The 19,598-nt window shown below is 37.1% G+C and overlaps 2 protein-coding genes across 3 annotated transcripts in view; one reads left to right on the top strand and one right to left on the bottom strand.

The window, feature by feature from the left end:
* LRRTM3 (leucine rich repeat transmembrane neuronal 3) overlaps window positions 1–10,366 on the bottom strand; it is a 165,628-nt gene extending 155,262 nt beyond the window's left edge. Inside the window, exons 1-2 of the mRNA XM_029931759.1 lie at window positions 9,840–10,366; window positions 7,959–9,490 (exon numbers count right to left, since the gene is read on the bottom strand). Coding sequence (XP_029787619.1) covers window positions 7,959–9,490; window positions 9,840–9,843 — 1,536 coding nt within the window. The 5' untranslated portion in view covers window positions 9,844–10,366. The remainder of the gene's footprint in view (window positions 1–7,958; window positions 9,491–9,839) is intronic.
* The window catches only part of CTNNA3 (catenin alpha 3), a 1,635,386-nt gene that overhangs the window by 678,802 nt on the left and 936,986 nt on the right, over window positions 1–19,598 (top strand). The gene's annotated exons all lie outside the window — the stretch shown is intronic.

The raw sequence follows: 19,598 nt of genomic DNA, 5'->3' as shown, positions 1-19,598 counted from the left end.
AAAAAATCTACCTTGACCTTTTCTTTTTAATTTATAGCTAGCTTAATGCTTTTACGTTTTAGTGTAAACTAATGAAGACCCCACACATCTCTGTGTGTTAGACCATAAAAACAACCAAAGTGAAGCCCATAAAAATATATGTAGATTTTTATGTTTTACTATTCAATCTCCCTGTAAAAGTCCATAGACCTAAGTGCATGCTGCCTTTTAATGGCATGAGATGGGCTGGAATGGATGCCACAGGCCAGGAAGAATATGATGCTGGCAGATTAGAATTTAGCTAGCAGAGGGATGTCCTAATGGTAAGTCACTGGATATCATTTCCAGATGGGAACAGGAGATACAGAATTTAGCTTCAGAAGCATGTGTGGGTGAGGTAGGAATTATTTTAGGCCAGTCCTATAAAGAAAGGACAAGGTACAGGATTAATGAATAAAACTTAGAGGAAAACAGAGTCAATCTAAGGACTTTTCTTATATTAAAAACAAATAAACATGAGGCCCCTGGGTGGCTCAGTCGGTTAAGCCTCTGGCTTCGGCTCAGGTCATGATCTCACGGTTTGTGGGTTCGAGCCCCACGTCAGGCTCTGTGCTGACAGCTAGCTCAGAGCCTGGAGCCTGTCTTCAGATTCTGTGTCTCCCTCTCTCTCTCTGACCCTCCCTTGATCACAATGTCTCTCTCTGTCTCTCAAAAATTAATAAAATGTTAAGAAAATAAGCAAAAAAAAACCCCCCAAAAAACAAAAAAATAAACAAAAAGCCCTACATAGACACTCCTGTCACATAAGGACTCAATTACACAAAGATAAACATACATTGACAAATGTGTAAAAAATGTGAATTATCCTTTTTTAGGATGGATATGAATTTTCCTTCAAAACATCTACAACATGCCTTGCTTGGTGGGAAACATAATATACTTATATAATATGGCCTCTGCTGTATTAAACAAATCTGTAATTATTCTATTTAGTCATCATTTAGTGATGTTATCTAACCTTCCAGTGAATAAATGGCGGGACCTCCATCAAGTATTTAGGCCTTGTCACTCTAAAATTTCGTACAAATTGTGCAAATCAATGAGTACATGCCAACACTGACCCTTAAGTGAGGAGTTAGGTTTTAAACTCCTTAGAGGACTTTCACTATTGTGATCCTACCACGCTTTTATCAGAGGTTTTTAAAGTCACCCTCCTGCTTCAGCCTCATCACGATGTATTCTACAAGTTTCCTTTAAATATTCTTGTGAGATTCTGGTTGTTTGCTTCAAAGGGGAAGGGGTAAGCATGTTGCTTCTTTCAGAATGTATAACAGATCAATATTAATGCTAAGAAGCAATTTTTACCGACATGTGGAGATGACCCCGTTGAAGCCACTTGACAGTATAGACTCACTATTGTCTTAGACTATTGTCTAAGAACATTTTCACTTTACCACCACTTCATTAATAAGTTTGAGCCCCAAGAGTGCTGAATAAGGATTTATATTTAACTGGAAGTTCTTTGCTCTTCAGTGACAACATGTATTTCACACCCTGGACAGATACAATTAATGCAATGAAGCTTTAACAGAAATTGCCTTTGCTAAATGTAGTATTTGCCTTGTCATTTTGTATGTGAGCCCCCTCTCCCAATTTCCATTTTATTCCTGAGAAAACAAATATTCTGATCGCTGGTATAAGTGTTTTTGATTGGTGGAATGTAATTTGACACTCCCATATATAAGGTCCTATATTTTGTTTTCTAGGAGGTAATTAAGAAGGAAAATAGAAGTAGGCTTTAATACCCCGCTAACCCATGATTCACCTATATTTCAGCCAGACTTAAATTTTGTTTTATAGTTTATTTTTTATTATTATTAGAAACAGGCTACTCCTCTGAGTGAGGTGACCAGAATGTGTTGGTTCATATGAAGGAAGACTGTGTTTGGTGATATAAAACAATTTTTTTTACATGTGTGAAGTTGGTAACAACAATTTAAGGGTCGGAGAAAGGTATAAAGGAAGTTTATTCTTGGGAGATAGGGAGTGGGAGTCCCTGACAAATAAAAGGAAAATATCAAGAATTGTCAAGAAAGTTATGAATTTTCATCACAACATTTGCTGGATTGGATAAGAGAGAAGCTCTTTTACTTTTCTTTTTTTTTAATGAAATAGATTATTATTGCATATGGGGTTTTGTCATTAGAAAGTACAGTTGTAAAATAGATTGTCTCAGTTTAGTCTTCTATCGTGACTCAGATAGTCTGTGTTCCTGGAATTCTTCTTACGTGTTTAGGAGACCTAACTCAAGAATATCCACCAATAATCCTATGAAGGTAAAGTAGCATAAATTTTACTAATACTTTTTCCACTGCAAAACTACTGTCTTCTCTCTGTACTTTAGAGATTTCATAGAAACTTAGCTGTCAAAGAGCAACAGTTAGTTTGTCTACTTAAATTATAATAATTTTGGAAATACATGTACATTTTTGGTAAGACAAGCTGCATCCAGTGGAGAGATATTTGTGATTACATTGGACATTTTTCTGATGAAAGGCCAAACAAAGCATAGTATTTAATTTGCCTAAATGAATAGGGTACTACTCATAAAAAAGCCTCTGTGTTTTTATGTCTTTTTTAATCCCGGGATTTTCAATGACAATAATTGATAAAGCCAATGGCAATTTCTATGCTAGGGGAAGATTTTGGATAGTCTTTCACTGGGAAAAAAAAGAAACAAAGTAGATGTCATGTGATGACACCTGGAATGTCTGCTAACCCCACCATAACAAGTTATGAGCAATTACTTTTCGTTCAGTAATGATGTCATCTTGCCATAAACGTTATACATATAAAGAGAACAAGTGCTCAAAATATTACTAGAAAGGGGATGGATAGGCAACCTATGTTGTTTGATAGTCCTCACTATAGGGACCTGATGTGGGACACAATTAGAATTTTTATTTACTTTGATAAGCTTTTGCTTCACTGTTCTCCGGTTGGTATCTTTATTTTATGCCTACTGTACGTTGTGATTATTATTAATACATTTCAAGACTCTGGTAATATGAGGTTGAAGAAACTGATTTATGGAAAGGGAAGGTCAAAGACAAACTAAGTTCTGCTCTTGCTGTCTAGTCTCGGAATTCACATTAACGTACCATGGATTTGGGCTTCTGTCATGTAGAAGTTAGTAATATCTCTTGCCCCAGGTCAAACATAGAACACCAGCAGCAACTCCTGAGTAGCTTACCAAGGACTCTTTGAAAAGAAAAAGCATTTGCCATTTTAGAATTAACAGAGTACTTCTCTAGTTTTATTCTTTCAATAGCCATGTGAAGTCAATAACACATGCCCATTTTACAGATGGGGAACTTGAAGTTCAGAAAAGCTAAGAAATTTGCCGGCAATCATTAGATTAGCAAATGTCAGAGAAGCTTGAATCTAAGGCCCATATTCTACCATACATGGCTGTGGTATTTCCCTCAAATAAAAAAGAACTGTAAACTATGTTTATGTAGACTTTATCAGTAATATTTCTATTTTATTCTACATAGCTATGCAAAAATCACTGACGACATTGGAGACTAAGCAAAATTTGGTTCAAATTCTGTAAGCTATTAGATTAGGTGAACTCACTTTCACCTATGTATTATTTTTTTCTTAGTTTTCACGAGTCATTTAATACAAGCTGTTTAACTTCCATCAATTCTGTTTCTCTTACAACATTGTAATTCACATTTACTGATATTACTGTTCATGTTCATGGTTTCTTCTAAGCGTGTTTGACTTTGAACATGGGCAGGTAAGAAAGTACAAGTACAGAAAACTCTGTGGGTTTGCTACAGATCCAGATGCCAATGAGAACCCAGGGAAAAGGGAATGGAAGAAACAACACAGTTTCTGAGTTTTTATTTCTCATGGTTCAATTCTCATATGTCATAGCTGGAACTCACTTTTTCTTAGGCTTCATGGCTGGGTGCTCATTTCTGATGCTGGTCTAATCCACATGTTAAATAAACTATTTAAGTTCTTTTCTTGGTAAATGTCAAGGGAAGAGAAGATATTTCATTGCACCTACAACATCGTAATATCCCTTGCCAAATTTACGAATCTGACTCTGCATTATCCTTCCCCAGAAGGAGAGCATAATTTCATTATCCATGAATCATCACCTCTTAGACTGTAACATCATTGTCAGGGAGCCTAATGGAGCCAGTGTTCAGCTGGCTGAGAAGGGGGAGGGCTGGGGAGAGCGCTGGGGCAAAGCACAGGTCACTGGCACAATCAAGAAAGTAAGAGTTCTAGAGCCGAAGGGGAGGCAGCTCAGATGTTCCTACTGACTGGTAAATACCTGATGCTGATTCTTCCAATATTAATATTGAAATTTGTCTTTCTGAATCTAAATTGCATTATATTTCAGTATCCTGCTTATGGAAAATATTAACCCATTAAATGAAAAATTCAGAATATCTGGCCAACATCAATGAGTGTAAATACTTTAAAGACTTTCCTATCTATTCTTATAACATTATTACCTGCTCTTCGTGTACAGAAACATTTCTAGCCCTCAGTACCAGTTCTATGGCCTCTGGGCGAATTACTAAATAAGTCATAGGCAAAATATAACTTAAAAAATTACACTATATTACCAGAGAGATGAAATAAATGAAATCTGACTCTGATTCACAGATCAAAAAATGTGGTTTAAGTCATGTTTACGTAAGGATTCAGCATTAGGAAAACTGAATAGCTGTATGAATAACTGTGGTTGGTCCCACCAGCCACTGGAGGTCACTGCTGCTCCACAGAAATACAGTTTATTGCCAGTCTCATTAGGTAGTTGACTCACCAAATCAAGAAAAAATGGTTTAAATTCTTTGAAAAAATGTAGTGTCAACATTCTTGGAAAATATAAACTCATTTAAAAGGAATATATCTTGCATAAGTATTGCTTAGAAGACTGTGGCACTGGGACTATTAAAGCCATGTTGCAGTAGCACTCTGTGTACTGGGGCTCATCAAAATGGGGGAGAAACCCACGCAGTTCAGTGACTAAACTGCATTTCTTTTTTCTCTGGTAAAACATTCAAAGTACTGACTGAATCCATTCTGTATCGACGCGTCTGTGTTATGTAGTTCAATAGATCAGGCTGTTTATTTAATTGTCGTCACCCTTGAGGGAAGTCAGATACTTCATGTAAATTTTGAATAGAAAATGGAAGACCAATTACATTTCTCTAATATGCAATGAGTTTGAAATACTTAATGAAAATAGACTTATAGTATGTAGTCCAGAAAGTGCCATGTGGTCTAGGTGAGAACAACAACTTTTGAACAGGAGAGTATTGACCAAGTTGGCTTTGTTAAATTTATGGTGGTGAACTAGTTATTGTCTAGCCTACAAGAGTTATATATTTGTGATCAGAAAATCCTAAGAACTAGAGAAGCTTCATTCCCAAAGTTGGGGGGGGGGGTCTATTTAAGAAATATTTCATGCCATGAATCAAAATAACTTTAAAAATCTAAGGGATTTTATTTTGGTTCTATTATTATTAATGAATTTATAAATGAGTTAGGGATTTTATTTTGGTTCTATTATTATTAATGAATTTATAAATGAGTTAGGCATTAAAAAATGACCAGCCTTCAAAATGTTGGTCCTTTGTTTAATCTTACACATGAAGTGGCTCTGAATTTTAGAAACGCTTTCAATACAACAAATATATTTTATATATACCAGTAGGATCGCAGCAATGAGAATTGCAAGAATTCCGGAATATAAGTACAAATATGCCTTGCCTAAATTTATTTGGAATCCGTGACAAATGAGGCAGAAGGTCAAGTCAAAGAATAGAAATGGGCTTTTTCACTTTAACACTGCATTTAATTAATACAATCATCTTTAGTACAGATAAAAATGAGGCTGATCAAAGAAATTTTCTTTTTGAAATGAAATATGTATTTACTGACATTTTATGAAAAATGCAAAATTACAACTTCAGTGGAAAACATCACAGTAGGCTCAGTCATCCAGTTCATAGCACTGGAAGGAAGTATCTGCGTTATTAATCAATTGGGAATCTGTAACTATTTACCATTAATAAATATACATTCAACAATTATTCATAGGTAAATATATTGTAGCTATGATGCTTTTCTGAACTGGCATCTCTTTTAAGGTTTAATCAAAATCCGAGTACCTTGAGAAATCCACTTAAATGTCCCCTTTCCTTTATTGCTTTTAAAAGTATGTGTTGTTTTTTTTTTAAATAATCTGGCTTCCTTGCAATTATAATTCATGGTGACTTGCCTAGATTTTTCCTCTCGGCATATGAAAAACTTCAAACTATATAAAAAAGCTGGTTAAAAAATAGCCATCCACTTTTTCTTTTTTGCTGCAGTGATTTTGTTTTGAAAGAACAGGGACGTGGTTAAAGATGTGGGGCTTGGCAAGCCAAATTAAATGAGAAAAGACTCAATGTTGCAATTCCTGATTTTTGCTCCTATAATAGGATTGTTCATTTTGGAGGATGAAAGGATACAAATACAGACCAAAGACATTTTCTAAAATCTTAATGAACTGTGGTCAAAGTTACTTAAATACAGAAGGCATGATATTTGTGCTGCAGTCAATAAACTTTCACCTACGACATAAAAACATGCATGCAGTTTGCAGGTTGCCAGCAGGGTCCGTACAGATTCATACTGATGGATGAGTTCACAATATAGATGAACATAGGGATGCTGTAATGTCAACAATAAAAAAGCAAAAGACAACTGCCATAGGGTTGGTCTTTCTTCCTCTAAGATTTATTTTATGCCTTTATTAAGGTATTATCAAAGTCATTCTTTTCAATGAAGCTTTTGGTGGAAGGCAGGTCTTGGAATGTGTTCTCTCTTATGCCTCTGAATGAAGCATCAGTCATGAGGGGACTAGTGTGTGCAGGGCACATAATGGAACACAACAGGACTGCCTGACAAATCCCAGACAGAAGAACAGACAGAGCTAAAGATTCCACTCACTACATTGCAGTCCTTGAAAGACCTGGAAAGAAATTCTGGTAAGCTCCCAGCCACATGCAAATAGCAAGCTGCCTTCCCATTTGCAAACCTCATCTCTGAAAACTCCCTAAGGTGAGGAACAGTAGAGAAATCTGCCACCTCGAATTTGTTTCGTGGTTATTTAATTAGTTATTTTTTAAATTTAGGCTAAATAAAGGCTAGGAGAAACTGAGTGAAGCCTCTGGTTCGATTTTACAAGGAAGATTTCAGAGATAAGGCTTCAAGTCTAAAACTTTGTATTTTTACCCTCTCCTCACATTTTTCAATTTCCTATTTGCAGCATTTTAACCCTTCAACGCTTTCCCCTAGGCTTGCTTCACTGTAATTCAAACACCTCTGAAAACTGCCCATGGCACTTCCTTAACCCAGCACCATCTTTTGATAGTTTTCTACAATTTTCTTTTTAAGCTAGACAGTGTTTTAAGGCTCTGTATCGAAATGTCCCTATAATCAAGCATTCTCCTAGAATCAGTTCAAGCTTCCAGTACCAGGGATCATTCACTTTTTCCTTGATTCACCAGTGAACTGCAGACCTTCCAGAACTGTAGATTTGGTCCTACCCGAAGAGAAATAACAGCACATGTGGGGGACTACTTACGAAAGAAGTTTTATCTTAAAACAAGTGAGAGATTAATGCAATGAACCTAGAGTCTTATACAATAGGCATTCTATCAAACCAGAGTTTGAGCTTTGCATTGATTGTGGTATTTCGATTTCAGTGGGTTGATTATGGACCAGAGGAAAATGACCAGTACTATGAGTGTACTAACACTGACCGGGAGGGACCTTGCCAGCAAAGCGGGAGGGAGAGGGAAGGGGAGGGGGCACCACGTTCCCTTTATAGTCACCAGAGTTCAGTAAAGCACCACTTATTTCCCAGCTTTTAAGAGCGCTTTTATCACAATGGTTCATACCTCACACTCCCTGGAGCCTGATTTGTTATAGGTGCAGGGTCCCGTCCCATTCAGCAGCATCTCGCTGGTCTCCGTGTTGGTGGGCTTATAATCTACATAAAATTCCTGGGTGCTGGGAGTCATTTGCTTTAGGGACTGTCTTTTCTTTTTCCTGTGCCTTCGCATGAGGGAGCGCTGCTGCAGCTGCTTCATGCTCGCAGGGTACCGCTTCCATGACACGTAGATAACGAGCAGGATGACAAGCACGGACAGGAAAAGGGCCACGCTCCCTGCGATGATTTTATGGAAAGAGATGTGCTCGGTGTCAGCATCAGTCTCTGGGCCAGGCTCCGTGGCTCCCACCGTGGGGGGCAACGGGGGTTTGCTCTCGTGCTTCGGCCTGGGGAGTTTAGGCTTAAATGTTGGCTTGGGGAGAGCCCTGGCCAGATCAAACCTCTCCGTGGTACTTTTGCCACAGATGCTGTAGTTCTTCACTGCATCGATCACATTTACTCCTTGCAGCTCTTTGGGACTGGCACAGATAATTGTATTCTCCCTCAGACCTTTAAAACTTTTCAGCCAATTTACCAGGGAACAAATATTTCTGCTGCATTCCCATATATTCCCAGCAAGACTGATGTCATTGAGAGATATCCAAGAATCCAAAATCTCTTGACCAATAAATGTGAGCTTATTGGAATCCAGGTTGAGGCGCTGCAGATTTGGGACACACTGGAAAACACTAGGTCCACTAAAAGCTTCAATCTCATTGCCTGACAAATCAAGCCTTTGTAACGAGCTCCAGGTCCAGGACATGGTCTGTCCTATGACACTGATTTTATTCCACTGCAAGTAAAGGTTCTGAAGGCTCACCAACCTTGGAAAAAGGGCCAGGTTGAGCTTAGAAAATTGATTGTGCTCCAGGTGAAGTTCTTTGAGTCTGATCATGCCAGCAAAGACATTCCTGGCTAAACTTCGGATCCGGTTATATCCCAGGTCCAAAAGTTCCAGATTGCGGCAGTCTTGGAATATTCGCACGGGGATGGTTCTCAGGGAGTTAGACCGTAAATGTAAACTCAGCAGCTTCCGCAAGCCCCGAAACTGTTCAGATCCCAGAGAATGCAGCTGATTATAGGACAGATCCAAGTTCCGTAAATTTGTCACAGGTCTGAAGGTATTGTTGAGAAAATAGGAGATTCTGTTGGAACTCAGAATCAACTCTTTGAGTCTGCGTATTCCATTAAAAGCATTCTCATCAATATTGCTGATATGGTTATGGTCAAGGTACAGCCAGGTGAGCTGGTTGAGCCCTTTAAATTGATTATACTTAAGTTTTTGAAGGCTGTTATAGCGAAGGGACAAACCTAAGCAACCAGCAGATATACTTGAGGGTATCTCCTGTAATTTCTGAGATTCACAATATACCATTTTGCCTTCACACCTACAGCCCTTAGGGCATCCTCGTTCGGCAGAAGAAAGCATTGTCAGTAAGACAGTGGGGGCTATAACCAGTGCTACAGCTGATCCGCTCAGTAGCCTAATTACATTGAAACCTGGAAATAAAAACAACTTAGAAAAGTTATCCCCCCAAAAAGGAATTCATTTATTTTTAAGCAAGCAAAAAAAAGGCATGTATTTTCTTTTATAAAGATTTAAATCTAGATAACAACATTTAATATCAAATATCCCCTCCTTGAAATGTAAAGAGAATTGTTTTTAGGTGTTTTTTTTTTAATAGTTAAGCAAGGAAACGTGTCCACTAAGCAATTGAATTTATAGTCTTAAGGACAGAAAGGTAATCTCCAAAATAATTAAGGCAGAATTACAACACAGACTAAAGGGTTTTGTTTTTGTTTTTGTTTTTGTTTTTAAGAAGGAAAGAAGAAAAATGACAAAACATACCCATCCTTTGTATTGTTCAAAGGTCGTCCTTAGGTCTTTTGCTTTGGCTTAAGGGGCCACTTGCATGACAGCCCCTGTCAGCTGCACTGTAGTGAGTCAGGGCTCGCTGACACCCAGGAAGAAAAATTGGACCCCTTGGGAGATGGACCGATTTTGGAACATTATTCTTTGCCAGCCACGCAGAACACTCCAAGAACAAATAAATTCCAACACCGCATTTGTAGCAAAACATCAAAATCTTCCTAGGTAATAGGATCTTCGTGGATATTACGTTTTTGCATCTTTACAGTTTTTGGGGGGGGGGTCGTTAAAAAAAACTGGCTTCTACAATTTCTTCTTATCGGAAAGCATGATGTATTCCTCCCGGCAACGTGGGGCTACCTGAGCTGCCACATCTGTATTCCATAGCCCAGCATTTCTGGTGGTGAGCACCCACTTCAGCCACCGAGCTGCGTTGGAGCCCAGGAGACAGGAGAGCCCCGTACCGCACACACGCTCAGCTCACTTCTGCAGACTGTCATTCTGAAAGCTGCTCGGACTGTTGCTTTGGTTTCAGTGAATGCAGTCTTATGTAAAGCTGCCCCCAGTGGTGAAGAACATTATGGGCATGTGCAGAAATGCCTCTCTTTTATCTTGCAAATGAGCAGGCTCTCTGCTGGAAAATGAATGATTCTTTTGGGTGGCTCAATGGGAACTGAATGGTCACCATAATCAATAACTAGCAACATTTTCTGTAATTTCCGAGTCTTGTTTTACATTTTGGCAATGTCTTTATTGTCTGCGTCCACTTAATCGCTAAGCATGTACTGCCTAGAGTTTTTCTGGACCTTGACATTAAGTTCACAGACCGAATGTCAATTTTTCTTAACCTCAACATAAGCTTTGAGCTGAAATTTATAAAATGAATTATTGAGCTTTTCACAGAGAAGCATTAACTGCCTGTCTGACCATTTGACCTTTGGAGTCACAGTGATTGTATTATGCAAGGTGTCTCAGGATGCTGGAACACATTCTGGAATAGAGACGATAACTAATGACATATAAATTAATGTGTCCAATAGCCTTTCTGGTTTTCCTACAAAAGAAATAATTGGTTTAATGACTTACAGCTGAATTTGTTGTTTTGGATGCTATTATTTGTAATTAGAAGAGAAACCATTTTTAGTGCAAGTAGAAGAATCAAGAGATCATTTGGTTCAGTTTACTGATGCTGCTGCTATTTATTATACTAATAATTTTTATGGAATACTCTCTAAGTTGTTGTAAATGAGCTATCTTGTATCTTTAAACAATATTACAAAGTAGGTCCCATTATAACGTTCATTTTAAAGATGAGGAAACTGAGACTTGGAGAGGGAACTCGCTGAAATTTATAAAGCAAGTAAGTGGCAAAGCTGAGATTCAAAACCGTATCTCTCTTATACTTGAACCTCTAACCACTAGATGATCCTGCTTCAACAACAGTGTTATCTTCATCTTAAAATGAGTTAAGTAAACACTAGGCTGATTAGGACACTAGGGCATGGAGGCTGTAATAAAAAAAATAAAGCAAAATAAAACATAACAGAATAAAATAAAATAATAAAATTTTTGATTCCTAGAATAGATTTGTATAAACTTCTTCGCTATGACTCTTTGAAGAAGTATTCTAAAAACTAATGAGAAGCAGTATAGGCTAGTGATTAAGAGTATAGATTTTTGCACCTAAGATCAAATCCTGGCCATAATGGGTTACTTATCTTCTGTATGCCTCATTTTCTCTTCTAGAAAATAACTATGATAACAGAAAAACATTCCTCAGAAGGTTAGAGAATTGTCATCTTAATATCTGTAGAGTATTTAGAATAGTGTGTGGACACAAACAAGCCTGTGTTAGCTTTTTTTTTTTTTGAATATCAACTTTATTTGCTGTCATTGCATATTGTTTAGTATTGAATATTGACTATACTTTCATTAACTCACAAAGAGCCTGTTTGATGAACATATTTATATTGTTCACAACGGATTTGTAGGATTCACTCAATTTGACCTTCTTTTAACCAGAGAACTTCCTAAATCTCCATCATTTCAACTTTATCTTTAAAATGAATCTTTTGGTTCTGTGGATCACCATTAATAATAATTAATATTTGATTCTTTTCTTTCCTAAAGTAGAATATCTGTCCTATAGAGAAAATAATTTTGTTTAAAGATAAATAGTTTGCCTTGTTAGTCTTTGTTGGGGGAATTGACTGTGGAAAACCCCAGAGAGCTTTCACATTCCCTAAGAATATTAGTCATGGCAATCAAAGGAGTCCCACAGAAATAGTCCAGTGAAAATCACCAATTCCTCAGATAGTATGCTATGAAAAGAGCAGTGGCTCCCCCCAAATGATCCATGCCATCATTGCATATAAAGCCCTCAGAGAGCTTGTTAAAAAGATATACTTCTCAGTCTTTCCCCCAAGTTCTGATTTATGGGCTGGAAGAGGCTGCACTTATCCATGGACTGATGGACAACTAAGCTTAAGAAATGCACTGTAAGGGAGTGATGAAAAATAATAAATTTTCCCCTAGTAGGAAGACAGGGTATAAAAGTTTATGACATTGTGATGCAAGTTCAATGAGGATAAAGGCAGTGTTTTGTCTACTTCAGTTTCCCTAATACCTAGAACAGTGCTTGACACATAATAGACACTCAATTATTGAATAAATACACTTTTATGGGGGTCACAAGTACATTTGATATAAGACAAACTGGGTGTATAATGCTAGTCTTGTGTACATGGGGTTGACTTCTTCAGAGTTCCTGAGCCAATGATACTAAATACAATTTTGGAGAAAGTGTTCTTTTTTCCTTTAAAAATTTTTAAAAATGTTTTTTATTTATTTTTGAGAGACAGAGAGAGACAGTACAAGCAGGGGAGGGTCACAGAGAGAGGGAGATACAGAATCTGAAGCAGGCTCCAGGCTCTGAGCTGTCAGCACAGAGCCCGATGCGGGGCTTAAACCCACGAACTGTGAGATTATGACCTGAGCCGAAGCCAGACCGACTGAGCCACCCAAGTGCCCCAGGAGAAAGTGTTCTTAAAGAATGTGTGTTAAAAAGGCAATAAGCTAGAAAGTACAAATATTTATATGGTCAGCAAGTGATCTTCACTTTTTACTTAGACATCTTATCTTCATAGTTAAATTACAAGTGTCATAAGAACAATAAATATACTTTTGAATATTCCGTTTGACAGATTACAACTTTTATCATCTCACATCTGAAATGGGGCTTGGCAACTTGTATCTATTAAAGAATACTGAGGGGAATCATATGTGTAACCCCCCTCCCATATCTCCATTGCTTGAGAGCCCCTGATTTTCTCCTTTCCTTGCTTCTCCATGGAAAGTAGCCTTTGAGATGTCTGTTTTGCCTAGCAGCTACAGAGATCTTTTCTAAGATGGCTGGAGGTCCCATCAACTTTGTGCTACTTCTCTTTCCCTCATTCCCTAGAGACAAGAACACAGAGGAGCCCAGTGAGAATGTAATTCTCTCACTTTACTTTTCCTGGGAGAAATCTTAGATTCTTTATGGTGAATAACATTTTCTTCTGTGTTCCATACCTTATCCTTAGTTTTCAGATATTTTTCTGATACCTTGGCTTCTGATCTTATCTTGCTCCATAGTTCTGACTTCACATTCACCCCTCTAAGCTCATAACTGATATTTCCTCCTAATATTGGTCATTGGTTTCTTTCTCAACAGTAATCAATAACTGTAGTTGGACTGGGTCTGACTCCAAGTACTCTGTGTGGCCTCTGCATTGACACTAGCCCTTAAGCTGGCATCAGCATCAGGTCTGTCTTGGTTCAATGTAATCAAAAGCATGGAGGAAGACCATTCATGGGGTGTGGAAAAATCCCAAAATAAAATAATACAGTTCAAAGGAGCTTAATACTTGAAGCTGCAGAAATTAGCACAAAGACGTAGAGTGGTCTTTCAAAAAAAATTTAAAAAATCTTTATATTCTAAAATATTATAGTAATTTGCTATTACACTAAAGGTTTATCCTTCTTTTACTTGTTGACTATAGCAAGACGATTAGTTCTGATTTGCCTTTCAACAGAACCAAAATTATACTACATTCCATATTTAAAATTCTCTTCCACTTACGCCACAGCAGAACAAACCATAAACTACCTAAGTTAAATTTTCCCAAATGAATCTAGAACTTTAATGATTTATACAATTATACAGCATAGTCATGCACCTAAAGACTTTTCAAAACTGTATTTATACTACTTCAAATAGCTGCACATATTTTGTTTAAATTAGGTAGATAAATTTAATCTCAGTATATAATATCCAACTTCAGTCCAATATGAAACTGAATTGCCAAAAAAACTTAGAAAATCAGGGCTTAAAGAAGATGCAGTGTTACATTAACAATGGTTGGTGTCAGAGATTTCACGCATTTCACAAACACATAGTTTGTGTACCCACATGCTGTCCCAGACACTTGGAAGACATCAGTGTACAAAGCAAAGATCTAAGCATATATTCTAAAGGGATGACATAAACCAGAAAACCAGAAATAGTATACTATTAGGTAGCAGGTACTATATAAAAAAGAAAAGCGAGATTAGGGAAGATAGGGAGTATAGAGGGTGAGGTAGATTGTGAAGTTTTTATTTAAATTCCAGTTAGTTAACATATAGTGTAATGTCAGTTTCAGGTGTAGAATTTAGTGATTCAGCACTTGGATGTACAATAGCTGGTGCTCATTACAAGTGCACTCATTAATCCCATCACCTAATTTGACCCATCCTCCACCCCACCTTCCCTCTGGTAACCATCAGTTTGTCTTCTATACTTAAGAGTGTTTCTTGTACTGTTAAACTGGGATGGTTAGGGCCACTAAGAAAGCGGCTTGAGCAAACTCTGGAAGGAGATGAGGTTGTTGACCTTAAATATATATGGGGAGTGGCTTGTGTAAAGGCCCTCAGGTGGGTGCAGATCTTATGTTTAATGAATAGCAAACAGGCCAATTGGTCTAGAATGGGGAGAGCAAGGGGTAAATGAATTAGAGTTGAAGTCAGAGACATATTAGGTCTTAGGTCATGGAGGGCTTCATATTGAAAAAAACTTTGGCTTTATTCTGGAGAAAACTGGGAACCAATTCAAGATTTTGTGCAGAGTAAAACTATGATCAAGTTACCTATTGAAGGATCTCTCACACTGCTGTTAATGGGAACAAACTCTAAAAAGACAAGAATAAAAGCATGGAGGTCAGTAAGGAGGCCATTGTTCCAATCCAGGAGAGAGATGATGGTGGCTTGGACCAGTGTAGAAACAGAAACTGATGAGATTGGTTAATTTTTGGATATACGTTTAGGTAAAACTAACAGGAGTTTTCTAATGGATTAGAAGTATGAGAGGTATGAGATAAAGAGAGAAATTAAAGATGATTCCTATTTTCTGAGCTGAGCAACTAGAGGGAAGGTGAAGCCATTAGTTGCTTCTGTGGGTCAACTTTCAGGAATAGGATCAACAATTCTCCAAGGTAATTTATAAATAAACTTTAGAAACACAAAAAATCAGTGCATTTGAATTAAATTTCAATTTGGCTCTCACTTTTCTTCAGTTTTGTGGGGCTTTAATTTTTGAAAACATCTTCATATTAGCCTCAAAGGAACATAATGTATTTTTAAAATATTTTATAAAATGATTAGCAAAATTAGCCACTAAACAATAGCAACATGGATTTCTATTCAGATGGCCCAGGCAGAGGCAGTATCTTTGCATAGGGCTAAGGAAGGCAACAGAACCAAAAGCTTTGATGAAAACTAAAAATTACATCAAGACCAAGTACAGGAACATTTGGACTAAGTATACTGGAAAATAAATTCAGTGAATCTAAAATGTCTTTCTAAAATAATTTAGAGAATGACATACACTTTTTATTGCATGTGTCAGTTGACATTTGGAATTTGGAACTGATTCTGGCCAAACTTCTCAGGATTTCAGTTTGCTTATCTGCAAAATGGGATGCAAAAAACCTGTGTTGTAAATCTTGAAGCCTTTTATTTAGGATCAATTTCCATAGTTTATGTTTAAATGCTTTGTAGACTATACAGTGGTATAAATTGTTTCTGGAATCAGAGTACCTATGTGAAAATTGATTCTCTTTGATTCTGTCTAGATTCTTTGGTCATCAGCATATACTGCAACAAACATGTATCAAGGGGCATTAACATGGCCAAGAGCAAAGTCAGAATTGACCAATTAAAAAAATTCTTCAGTATTTCCTTTTTACTACAATTTTAATACCACAACCGTTTATTTTACAGCATACATCATTGCCATTCAGTGTTCTAACTCATGAAATGCTTTCACTGGTAAATGCATTTGATCTAGATATTGTAAAGAGCTTAATGTTTTTGACTCAGTTACCTTATCATGTGGTAGAGTTGTCAGAATGCTAACAGTTCCCTACAGCTATGAATACGATTTTCTTTATTTCTAGTTGTTAGAATACACATATGCATTAGTACATTTGTAATTATATCCTAGTCTTTCATGACCATTAACATGTCTCTGAAGTATCCTTAGTTTCCATTTGCCTGCTTAAAGGGCTCTATTAATACCCTGTTTGGCCACATATGGTTATGAGTGAACATCTCTGACTTAGATAAATGGATAAAGAAAGTTCCAGGTCTGACTATTAAAATGGTCTTTCAATGTCTTTCTGAAATGAAGCAATTCAAATGAATGAGACCTTATAAAGTTACCCAGCACATCTCTTTCTCCCTCCCCTGAAGGTACATTTATGCTGTAGCGCCGGTCTGTATTTTCAGGTTTCATTGCATCACTTCTTTCAGCGGTAGCCCTAAGCTAAATTTGGGGATAGGAAAAAATAAAAGACAGTATTAATACTTACTGGTAGGCTTCGGAAGACTGAAAAGGCTATGTGACCTTGAGGAAACAATTATTTTTATTTTTTAAGCGGAATTTAAAAACATACATAAAATTAAATAGTATAATAAACATTAACTTTGACATTTATCAATATTTTGCTAATTTTTTTGTCTATCTCCATCCCTCTTCCCACATACACATACTATTTTTAGCCTCTAGAATATCTTAAAAGAAAATCTCAGAAATCATGTCAGTTTACCCATGTGTATTTTAGTATGCGATTCTAACCAATAGGGTTAATTTAACCATCTGGTATTATTGCACCTAACAAAATTACCAATAAGTTCATAAAAGTGGCTTGTCAAGAATTAAGCAAAACACAGATATTACGTTTGGTTTTCATGTTTCTGAAATCTCTTTAATTTTGTAATGCCGTTGATATGTTGGGAGATACCAAGTCATTTGGACTTTACTTTGTCTCATGCTTTGTATTTGGTTGATTGCTTCCTCTTGTGTCATTTCATTTGCAGCAAGTGAGTTTTTTAATTTATTAAAAAATTTTTTTAACAATTTATTTTTGAGAGATAGAGAGAAAGAGAGACGGATCATGAGCAAGGGAGGGGCAGAAAGGGAGACACACACAGTATCAGAAGCAGGCTCCAGGCTCTGAGCTGCCCACACAGAGCCTGACGTGGGGCTCAAACCCACGAACTGTGAGATCATGACCTGGGCCAGTCTGACACTCTACCGACTGAGATACCCAGGTGCCTCGCAATGAGTGAGTTTTAATGACATATATGTTGAGGAAGAGTCCAATTTATCCTATTGATGGATATCTGCCACCAAATCAATACATAGGACATCAATTTACTTTTGGTACCAAATCCGAGACTTGCCAAACTTTGTGTAAAATGAGACTTAGAGGTCAAAAAAAAAGTTTTCCCTTTTGTGGTATTTACAGAACCAGGGAATTCATAACTGGTTAAATGGCAAGATCGGGAGCGAGAAATAATATTAAGATGCCATGAGTCTATGTTGGTTTAATGTTCATACTTCCCAGTATTAATGTTCTCTACTTTCCATCACACTTGCCTTTTTGCCTATACTCAGCAAAAGCAATTACTTGATGCTCCTTGCTAAGCAAATTTGCTAATTTTGTATTGATGTTGAGGTGCTCTTCTAAGAAAGTCTCAAAAAATTCAAGAGAATAGCAATCAAAAGTCACTTATAGTCATTTATATTGACAGAAGTCAGTTTTCTAAGCTTTTCATTTAGAAAAAATTCTATGAAGGAACATGGCAAGCACCAGAGGCACACAGTAAAATTTATTCCTATATATACATTCCCCAAATTTCTTATAATTTCTCATAGTAAAACAAAGGAACTTGAGAGTAACTATAAATGTCTCCTAACCAAATTTGTACCTTAATATTGGATGTTCTATTTTCCATGTATGGCTGTGCTTTGAATATAAAGCCAAAATTGTTTAAATAATATCATAATAAACATTTTGCTATATTAGCTTCATATATATTCCAACATAACAAGAATATTTAAAGAAAAAGTTTGTGTTCTGGTCCATTTAGGTTACATCAACAGAATACCACAGATTGGGTGGTTTTTTATCAACAGAAACATTTCTTATAGTTCTGGAATCTGGGAAACCCAAGATCAAGAAGCCAGCAGATTCTGTGGCTATTAGGGGCCTGCTTCCTGGTTCATAGAGATGTCCTCTTTTCTCTGTAACTTCACATGATAAGGGGTCAGGGGTCTCTCAGGGGTCTCTCTTATAAGAGCATGAGTCCCTTCATGAGGGCCCTCTCCTTATGACCTAATCACTCCAGAATGCCCCACCTCGGAACACCATCACACTGGAGATTAGGTTTCAACATATGAATGTGGAGGGGCAGAGGGACACAAACATCTAGTCTATAGCATATTCTATTGTATTTTTAAAGGATTGTAAAGAATAGTTTCAACTAGACCACTTTCTTACACCATCCACAAAAATAAACTCAAAATGGCTGAAGGACCTGAATGTGAGACAGGAAACCATCAAAACCCTCGAGGAGAAAGTAGGAAAAAATCTCCTTGACCTCAACCACAGCAATCTCCTGTCACAACACATCCCTGAAGGCAAGGGAAATGAAAGCAAAAATGAACTATAGGGACCTCACAAGATAAAAAGCTTCTGCACTGCAAAGGGAACAATCAAGAAAACTAATAGGCAACCGACAGAATGGGAAAAGATAGTTGCAAATGACATATCAGATAAGGGCTAGTATCCAAAATCTACAAGGAACTCACCAAACTCTACCTGAAAAATGAATAATCCAGTGAAGAAATGGGCAGAAGACATAAACAGACACTTCTGCAAAGAGGACATCCAGATGGCCAACAGGTACATGAAATGATGCTCAACATCACTCATCGTCAGGGAAACAGAAATCAAAACCATACTGAGATACCACCTCATGCCAGTCAGAGTGGCTAAAATGAACAAATCAAGAGATTATAGATGCTGATGAGGGTGTGGAGAGACAGGCACCCTCCTACACTGTTGGTGGCAATGTAAACTGGTGCAGCCGCTCTGGAAAACAGTGTGGAGGTTCCTCAAAAAACTATCAACTCCCCTATGACCCAGTAATAGCATGCTAGGGATTTACCCAAGGGATACAGAGTGCTGATGGATAGGGGCACATGTACCCCAATGTTCATAGCATCACGGTCAACAATAACCAAATCATGGAAAGAGCCTAAATGTCCATCACCTGATGAGTGGATCAAGAAGATGTGGTATATATATATATATATATATATATATATATATATATATATATATATATATATATATATATATATATATATATATA

Source organism: Suricata suricatta, chromosome 2 (genome assembly GCF_006229205.1).
Source record: "Suricata suricatta isolate VVHF042 chromosome 2, meerkat_22Aug2017_6uvM2_HiC, whole genome shotgun sequence".
Taxonomy (NCBI): Eukaryota; Metazoa; Chordata; class Mammalia; order Carnivora; family Herpestidae; genus Suricata; species Suricata suricatta.
Note: the sequence above shows the minus strand (reverse complement) of the source record. Positions and strands in the feature narration are given on the sequence as shown.